We start from the raw sequence: 10168 nt of genomic DNA, 5'->3' as shown, positions 1-10168 counted from the left end.
TTCTATATATATTATTTGTTTTCAGTTAAGAACAAATCTGATCTGTCCGTTGAGTTTGGTGGTCTTAAGAATATTAAATCTTTAGATATATGTATATAGATAGAAATTTTTACTGTGAGTGCATATTTGTACAGCCCCTAACTCGTGAGTTATTGATGGTCTGACACATATTGTTGATTTTATTTATATGTATATTGTTTATGTAAACAATGTTATGTTCAAGTATTTTAAGGTACATTAGTGGTGGTATGTTCACACCATGAAAGACAGTTAGATATATTACATATACCTGGTTGACAATTGCCTGCTGGATGCATGGCATGGTGTACCCTCTCGGGGCCACCCTTCCTGTGTCCTGTTCAGCGAGAGTATCACAGTTGTGTCATACCACTCTTGGGTCCACCTTGCTGTGCTAGCACTTTGGTTTGATGCCGGACCACTTATGTTTTCCACAGTCCTTGCTTAGGTTTAGAGGTGGTATTCGGTTATAACTTTTGTTATACATTCTTGATAGTTGCATTGGTCTTGTTTCTGTCTTGAGCCTCGAATCCACCTCGAAGAGTGTCACCATTGGTTCTTGTTGTGGACTGTGAGAACCAGTGAACATAGTATGTTCTTCATCAAAACTGTCGTATCTCGTACGAAGTTTTGATCTTCGTGCTGTATCGCGTACAAGCTCGGTTATACTTAATGCATGTTGTTTGTGTACTATCAAAGTTGCGGGCTCACGTCCCGAACTTTGTAGTAATGCATGTTGTTTGTGTACCATCAAAGTTGCGGGCTCGCGTCCCGAACTTTGTAGTAATGCATGTTGTATGTGTATACAGACATGTGTTGTTTGTATTAACAGAGTAGTATTCCCATTCGCTACTGTGTGGCATCGCGAATTTTTTTCAGAGAATAAAAAAAAAAAAGTTTTTTAGTTTATGGCAACTCACAGCTAAACTGATAATTTTGAATACACTGTCAACTTGCCGGAGCCTCAAAAACCTGTAACAAAAAGAACTATTCTTTCTGAAATAGCCAAGCTATATGACCCTTTGGGATGGATAGCTCCTGTTGTAATAGTCGCAAAGATGATTATGCAGAAACTGTGGAAGACCGGCCTCGACTGGGATGAGCCTGTCAATGGTGTCTTGCTATTAGAATGGAAGCGATATCGAGAGAATTTAGCACACATCAAAGGCCTGAGCATACCACGTTGGCTACACTACAGTAATGCATCAAGTATTGAGTTGCACGTCTTCGCTGACGCATCACAAGTCGCATATGGAGCAGTCGTGTACTTGCGAGTCGTAGATAGAGATCAAGTATACGTCAATCTAATAACATCCAAAACAAAGGTGGCGCCAATCGAAAAACAAGTCTCAATTCCTAGATTGGAAATTTGCGGTGCAGCATTGGCGGCTAAACTGATTTTAGAAACATCACAAGTGCTGTGTGTGCCTGATAACAAGTTATTTGCATGGACAGATTCTACCATTGTACTTGCTTGGTTGAAGGGTGGACCAAGCATGTGGAACACCTTCGTAAGCAACCGGGTATCAGACATACTAAACACTGTAGATTACGAACACTGGGGACACGTATCTACTGACATAAACCCTGCTGACTGTGCATCACGGGGCTTACAAGGTTCAGAATTGCTGAATCATTCACTATGGTGGAATGGACCAGCATGGCTGTCTGACCTAAATATGAACACCTGTGTTCCTAATTACGAAGATACGCATGAAGAAGAACGCACGAGATCTTTAACTGCTTTATACAATACTGAACAAGAATTCATTTGGACAAAATATTCAAGTTTATCACAAATGTTAAGGGTAATCTCATATTGCAGACGGTTTCTAAAATTTAAATTACCTATATCTGAACGTGAACATTTTACCAAATTTATTACGTCAAAGGAATTATCAGAAACGTTAAACAAATGTATTATACAGGTTCAAGCCATTGAATTTAATGAGGATATTAAACAGTTAAAGTCTCATGGTTACGTGTTAAAAAGGAGTAAGCTTCGCAATCTTTGTCCCTTTGTAGACAACAATGGAATTCTAAGAGTTGGCGGGCGTATTCAGAAATCAGAAATGGCCTACGATACACAACATCAAGTAATTTTACCTGCTAAGAGTCATCTTACCATGTTAATAATTAAAGATGCACATATGAAGATAATGCATGGGGGTCCTCTAGTTATGCTAAATTATCTAAGGTCAAAATATTGGGTCATACGAGCGAAGGATCTAACAAAGAAATTATACCGTGAGTGTATTACCTGCATTAGGTATTCTAAAAGGAACACCTCGCAACTGATGGGTCAGTTACTTGACGTAAGGGTAAAAGCCGACCGGCTTTTAAATCATCTGGTGTTGACTACGCGGGCCCATCAACATTCGTTTCTCGCCAGGCAGAGGAGCTAAGGCATATAAGGGATATATATGCTTGTTTGTCTGTATGGTAACGCGAGCCATACACTTGGAAGCTGTCACGGACATGACTGCTAAGGCATTCATCGCTGCATTTCGACGCTTCACGTCGAGAAGAGGTCATTGTCACGATGTTTACAGTGACAATGGCACCAATTTTGTGGGTGCAGATAACAGTTGAGAGACATGTTCAACAACGCTAAATCTTCGATTCCTGGAGAGATAGCAGAGTTACTTGTTCTTGAGCGTACTACGTGGCATTACATACCTCCTCACTCACCCAATTTTGGAGGACTGTGGGAGGCTGGTATACGTAGTACCAAGACTCATCTTAGGAAAGTCATTGGAGATGCTACACTTACATATGAGGAGTTAACTACAGTCCTAGCTCAAGTTGAAGCATGTTTGAATTCGCGACCCATAACTGTGTTAAGTGATGACCCCAATGACCCCCTTCCGCTCACACCCGGGCACTTTCTGATAGGTGAACCTTTGTTAAACTTAAGTGATGAAAACTATACAAATTGTAATATTTCTAGTTTAGATCGATGGAGGCTAAAACAAAAAATAGTTAGCGATTTCTGGAACAGATGGCACAAAGAATATCTCGTAAACTTGAATCAAAGATATAAATGAAATACTAAACAATCTGAACCAGACATCGATAACATTGTAATTTTAAGGGAGGATAACATTCCTCCTAGCAAATGGATATTAGGTAAAATAATTAAAAAACATGTGGGCCCAGACGGCATTACTCGTGTTGTCACAATAAAATGTAAAAACGGTGTCTATAAACGACCCGTGAGTAAATTATGTATACTACCTAAGAGTTTAAACTAATTTCAATGTATACTACAAAGAAAACAGATTTATTTAGTCGGGATTCGAACCCGTTACAGAGAGTTGTAAATTGTTACCTGTTCAATCATTTAAATTTCGCATAAGTAGTATTATTAGCATAAGTATTTCAATAACAATGTGAAAATTCATTTTTGCTTGAGTTGAATAGTGATTAATACTTAAATTACTTACCTAGATTAAGCTATGTTAACGTGTTGTTAGTACTTACCTTTTTATTTGTTAGAATAAATATGTAAACATTCCAAACTTCATAATAGCTAATAAATTAATATCGCACAGTGGGCGGTTAGCAACTGGGAATGAATACAATTTTGTACTTACCCTGTTTCTTTACAACAACGGCAACAGACTAAATTGGACAATGCGTCTTATGTGGTTATCGTTCAGCTTATGGTTCTTTAGTAGTGTCAAACTTGGTCTGTCACCGGCTGTTTTTTCTATCTGCTAATTATGTTGTGTACCACGTTCTATCTACTTATATACTTACCGGTAATGTAATCTTAACGGTATTTAACTACTTATCTTTAATTTTAATGTACCATTTTAATAGCTCAGCTTATAATCGTGTTTGACGTAACTTGTTTATTGGTTTTCATTTACAATTAAGTGCCTTATGCACATCAGTAAAATACTTACGTTTTTGTTGTTGTTTGTTAGTTATATTATTAAAAGGATAAATCCTTTGGTGGGCGGAATGTCTAACCGCATACCACCACATTAGCAGCCATACATATGTATACCTATCTATATTTTTACTTTGTACAGTCCACTTGCATTCATTTGGTAGTAACTAATAAACCTTTGAACTGTCAACACGTTGTTTTTAAATGTGCTACACCGTCCAAACAAAAATCATCCTTATCGCCGTGAACACTTGTTCTATTATTTTTTGTGTGTGTTTGAACATAACCTCTTGGGCAGGTTGACAGAAGGTTCCCAACAATCTTGCCAATTTGCTGATTGGGCAATGTTTAATATCATTGGTATTTAGTATCTCTATAGGAGTTTGCATTCTTGCTGTATTTCTGATGTTAACTAGTCTCTATTCATAGTAAACCTAAAGTATTTAGTGCACTAATATACTTTAATCATAGTTAACAATGAGGGAAAATCATTTAGATAAATGTGAGTGTAGCCCCTCTGTCAGCCAGACATTTATTCTGATCTAACCAATGGGTGGTCATTCAGACAACCATTTGTTAAATCTCTAGTCTGTAAGGACTGTGGGTGCTGTACATGGACTACATGGAATTGCAGTAAATTTATATGACATTTTCAAACTCAAAGCTGTCAAAATGGCGGGCTCGCGTCCCGAACTTTGCAGTAGGGTTTATCAGAGCTACGACGTCTCGCGAAGAGCCCGATCTTCGAGCTAAAGTCTCTCGTACCCGCTCGGTTTATGCATGTTTTTAGTACTTCGCATCATCTCACATCATATTTGCGTCCTTGTGCACTGAACCTAAAATCAGAGAATATCTCACCTGTTGGCCCCCCTCTTTGAGGTTATGGGTCAGTGTTCCATCGTTTATATTCCGTAATTTGGGGGCGCCCACAATTTAACATCGAGCGTGGAGCATCGCGTACTAGCTCGGTTATACGTAATGCATGTTGTTTTGTGTACTATCAAAAGTTGCGGGCTCGCGTCCCGAACTTTGCAGTAGGGTTTATCAGAGCTACGACGTCTCGCGAAGAGCCCGATCTTCGAGCTAAAGTCTCTCGTACCCGCTCGGTTCATGCATGTTTTTTGTATTTCGCATCATCTCACATCATATTTGCGTCCTTGTTCACTGAACCTAAAATCAGAGAAAACCTCACCTGTTGGCCCCCCTCTTTGAGGTTATGGGTCAGTGTTCCATCATTTATATTCCGTAATTTGGGGTTCCATCCCACGGCGATGAACCTAGGGCAAGGGCTGCGTACACGCATCCTGCATTAACTCCGCAGCGCCTTTATAGTCTCGAAGATCACTTTTAAACATCTTGGCCAGGATTTTCAAGGCTTTTGTATCACTTAGCAATACTTTTTCGACTTGAAATATGCCCAAAAACTATTTATATAACGTAATTAAAGTGTAAATTAACAAAATCACCACGATGCTGTTAAGTCGCGAAAAAAGAAAGTGACGTTTAGTTGTGAGTTGCCATAGACTAAAAAACTTTTTTTTTATTCTCTGAAAAAATTCGCGATGCCACACAGTAGCGAATGGGAATACTACTCTGTTAATCAATTATATTTCAGATCAACATGAAATAAAATTACCTGGTATTTTTAAATATTAAATGGTGTGACAGTATTGTGTAGGTTGTGAGTGAGAAGTAAATCACTGTGAAAGTATTACAATACCTATAAATTGTTCTCCAAAATGTCAACGCCGGCAAAGGTATGTAAAATACTTATGGTAATTCTTTTAGTTAGTTAATGACTGTAAGTAGATAACCAAGGGCTATTATTTTTTTTGTCCTGCGAGTGTTCGCAGACTTGCCTGAGTATAGGTACACGGTTTACGTGCTCACGTAAACACTAAAGCAGAGAGACAGACAGATACCTAAAGCTGTTCTCCTTACGTTGTTAATCTAATTTGTACAATAATTAGCACAAGTTTTTTTTTAGTGTATGTTTTGTTTATCAACAAAACCAACAGAGAAAGTAAAGTACCTATCTTCCTCAGCGTTGGGGAAATCCACAGATGGTTAGGTAGTTTTGTATTCTTGTATGTTAAATTACCTAATAGATAATAGTTAGCCCCTCAACTATAGACTTGTTCCCCACATGAGTGATATCTATAAAAAAATAGTTTCGTAAATAATTACGTAATTTAAATTTTATTTTAATAAAATAACTTTTAAGTGATTGTGCTAAAACACTAAAGTTGTTTTATATTGTTTCAGTCGAGACTCAAAAGTATCATGGAATTACTACCACAAAGTTCTTTGCCAAAAATTAAAGATTAATAATGAGAAATAATATTTTAAGTTTACATTGATCTCAGTGTTATTTTTATAAAGAGTAATTTACAAGACACATTTTTTATTTGTTTTTTTATTGAGTAAGTACCTATTTTATTGAATGAAAATTGATCCCGCGCGTGAAGGTCCCGCGTGTGGCCATGTGACGAGCGGACGTGTGTCGCATTGCTTACGAGTGACGCGCGAGTCATTAATTGCAAAATAAAGATGACATCGACTACGGTCAAGTGTAATACGTGTAATGTGGTGATAAGTGAATTGCTTGCATTTATGCAAAACAAAATCGATGTGATGGACGAGGAGAGCCTAGTCCGTATATGTATCACTTCGTTTGCAGTAGAAGAAATATCAATTGCGAAAAAATTACTGTTTGAGTCGGCGCCGTCAACTAAGCGCAAAGTAAACAGAAGAGGAACAGGAAAAAATGAAAGGGATTTATATGATATAATTACAATGCTAAAAGAAACTGATCCTGAGATGGTACCTATCTTTGTAGCACGCGAATTGCAGAAACTTCCACCGGACACTTTTGACCATCTGGATGCCACCCGCCTTTTAAAAGATATACTTTTAATTCAGAGAGAGCTAAAGACTTATAAAGAAACTTATGTCACTAAAGAAGAATTTTGTAAAGTTAAAGAAGATATAGATAAGCTTAAGAGTTCCTACTCATTTCAAAAATGCAGCGATAGCACGTTATCAAATAATAATATTTGTATAAATGACACCAAATTGCCGGACCTACCTCACGTCGTCGTAGAAAAGTCAGTTACCAAGGACGCTACACTATACCTTTCTCCCTCGCGCGAACCTGAGACGTGTAATAACGTCTCACTCGAGCATTTTGTCGATGCGTGCGCCTCAAGCAAGCATGTGGAGGCCCTCACCGTGGTTTCGAACACAGGAGCGAGCGATATGCGTCAGGTGTGTGAGGCAGTGGGCCTCAGCGGCGCGTGCAACGAAACACTGGTACCTACTTGCTCGGCGGCCGCGCAACTTATAATGTCAACACCGCACAAAATAAATAAATTGCCGAATTTTCCAAAGAAAGATGAAGATGATAATGAAGGATGGATTTTAGCTCAAAAGATAAAGAGATTAAAAGACAGATTTATAGGAACTCGAGGTCGAGCTAATACTGACTCCGTTACAAAGTTTAGAGCAGCTGACATAAAAACACCTTTGTTTATCAACAACGTAGACAAGAGGGTGACTATTAATGACATACAGACGTACATAATGTCAAAATTAGAAACTAAGGTGATTATAGAAAAAATTGAGATGAAGAAACAGAAAGACTACGATGCATATAAAATATTTGTTCCCAAGCACAAATTACACTTCTTTTTGACGACAAGTTATGGCCGGAGGGAATCGCATTTCGTAAATTTATAGACTTCAAGAAACGGGCTGAGTTTTATAAAAATACACATAATGGATCACAAAAATAATAAATCTATATCTAAAACAAGTACTTTTGTGACTTTCAATTGTAAATCTATTACTAGATCGATAGATTCTGTCAGATTGCTATGTGAAACATCCGATATAATTGCATTGCAAGAAACCTGGTTAATGATATTCCCTTTCTGGGCAGCATAGACCCTCAGTTTGACTTCGTAGGTAAATCAGCGGTTGACACATCGACGGGTATTCTACGAGGTCGGCCATATGGTGGAGTCGCGTTACTGTGGCGTAAAAGTGCCTTTGGAAATGTGTCTTCCATACAATGCAAAAGCGTGCGTCTAGTTGCTATTAAAATAGCAGTAGGCGATAAATCTTTTATAGTGTTCTCGGTTTATATGCCAACTGAGTCGATGGATAATCTTAGTGAATTTGTGGAGTGTTTAAGTGAGATTAACGCAATAATAGAAAGTAGTGGTGTAGATGCAATTTATATCCTAGGGGATTTTAATGCGCAACCTAATGGTCTATTCGGCAGTGAACTATTGAGCTTTTTCGTCTGAAGTGCAGTGGAGATGCGCTGACATTAATGTACTCGGCAGTGACTCGGACACGTATACCTACGTAAGTGATGCACATGGTAGTACTAGCTGGTTAGACCACTGTGTGGTAACTGATGCAGTTTGGACCTCAATTATAGACATAAGAGTTTTGTACGACGTTTCTTGGTCCGATCATCTACCTATGTTAATAACATGTAACCTTAACATACTAAGGCCAAAAGTGACTCTTGAAATGCCTAAACGTAACAAGATAGTATGGAGAGACAGGAACTTGTCACAAAATTCAAATTTTAATAAATATTGTAATGATAAATTTAAAAACTGTAGACTTTCCTGTAGAATTTACTAAGTGTTGTGATACTAGATGTAATAATATAGAACACCGAGTTATTATAGATAATTTATATAGAGACATTGTGGGTATACTGTGTGAGGGCGCAATAGCTAGTTATAACAGGGGTATACAGCGTAAGAAGCGTTACATAACCGGGTGGAATAAATATGTAAAAGCTGCTCACGGGCAGGCTCGATTTGATTTTCAAAACTGGACTCTATTTGGTAGACCTAAAAGTGGATTATTGTATGAAAAAATGGTTGAAAGTAGAAGGATAATTAAAAAATAAATTGAAATGGTGCCAAAATAATAAAGACCAAATAAAAATGAATATTATTGCAAGTCAGCATCAGGCCAAAAATTTTAGTAGTTTCTGGAAAACAACAAACAGCTTGAATCCCAAGTCGAGTTTGCCCGTAAGTGTGGAGGGTGTTAGCGACCCTACTGAAATTGCAAACCTATTTAGTTACACGTTTAAGGTTGAGTCTCCACTGGGTCCGTCGTCCCGTTCAGAGGATGTGGGGGGTCCGGAGGCATGCCTATCAGGTTCACGGCTAAGGAAGTGGCTTCCGTAATAAGAAGCCTTAAAAGAGGGAAATCCCCTGGTCATGACACCTACCACGAGTTCTTGCTATGTTTTTTAGTTTTTGTTCGAACCACTCGTATCTTCCAGCTAACTTACTTAAAACTATTGTTGTACCTATCCTTAAGAACAAGACTGGAGATTCGAGTGATAAGAAAAACTACAGGCCTATTTCCTTGGCGACTGTGATTGTGAAGGTGTTGGACGGTTTATTTGATCGGCAGCTGGATAAGCACATTAAAAATACATGACGCCCAATTTGGGTTTAAGCCACATTTGTCTACTGAAACAGCTATCCTCTGCCTCAAGCATACCGTTCAATACTATACAAGTAGGAAAACACCCGTGTATGCATGCTTCCTGGACCTCTCCAAGGCCTTCGACCTGGTGTCTTATGACTGCCTGTGGAGGAGACTATCACAGAATACCGACCTTCCGAAAGACATAATTGATATATTGAAGTACTGGTATAATAACCAGTACAATTATGTTAAATCGGCGGGCGTCCTATCGGATGCATACAGGTTGGAATGCGGGGTGAGGCAGGGGGGACTCAGCTCACCTAAGCTTTTCTACCTGTATGTAAACCAACTGATGTGTGAGCTCAGCAAATACCAATATCGGATGCTCCATTGACGGGCATTGCGTTAATAACATCAATTATGCGGACGATGTGGTGTTGCTGAGCCCATCAGTCAGTGCTCTCAGAAGGCTCATCCATATCTGTGAGGATTATGCGGTGGCCCATGGTCTCAGGTACAATGCAACAAAGAGTGAGCTTTTGGTTTTTAAAGCAGGTAACAAATGTTACGATACAGTCCCACAGTCACCTTAGGGGGTACCTTGCTTAACAGAGTCACACGTTTCAAGTACCTGGGACACTGGGTGACCGACAGTTTGTCCGATGATGCAGATTTGGAAAGGGAACGCAGAGCGTTGGCAGTTCGATGTAACATGCTGGCCCGTAGGTTTGCGCGTTGTGCAGAGGAAGTAAAAATTACGCTCTTTAGACCATACTGCCAATC

General features: G+C 38.8%; 1 protein-coding gene across 1 annotated transcript; it reads left to right on the top strand.

The window, feature by feature from the left end:
• Positions 1-1076: 1076 nt before the first annotated feature.
• Positions 1077-9680, top strand: LOC113507435 (the record flags this gene model as incomplete). Its single annotated transcript, XM_026890291.1, has 3 exons — positions 1077-1826; positions 1947-2114; positions 9414-9680. Coding segments are annotated over exons 1-3 (1185 nt in total), but the record flags the coding sequence as incomplete, so codon positions are not given.
• Positions 9681-10168: the final 488 nt, after the last annotated feature.

The sequence above is a fragment of the Trichoplusia ni genome, unplaced genomic scaffold (assembly GCF_003590095.1).
Source record: "Trichoplusia ni isolate ovarian cell line Hi5 unplaced genomic scaffold, tn1 tig00002083, whole genome shotgun sequence".
NCBI classification, from domain to species: Eukaryota; Metazoa; Arthropoda; class Insecta; order Lepidoptera; family Noctuidae; genus Trichoplusia; species Trichoplusia ni.
Note: the sequence above shows the minus strand (reverse complement) of the source record. Positions and strands in the feature narration are given on the sequence as shown.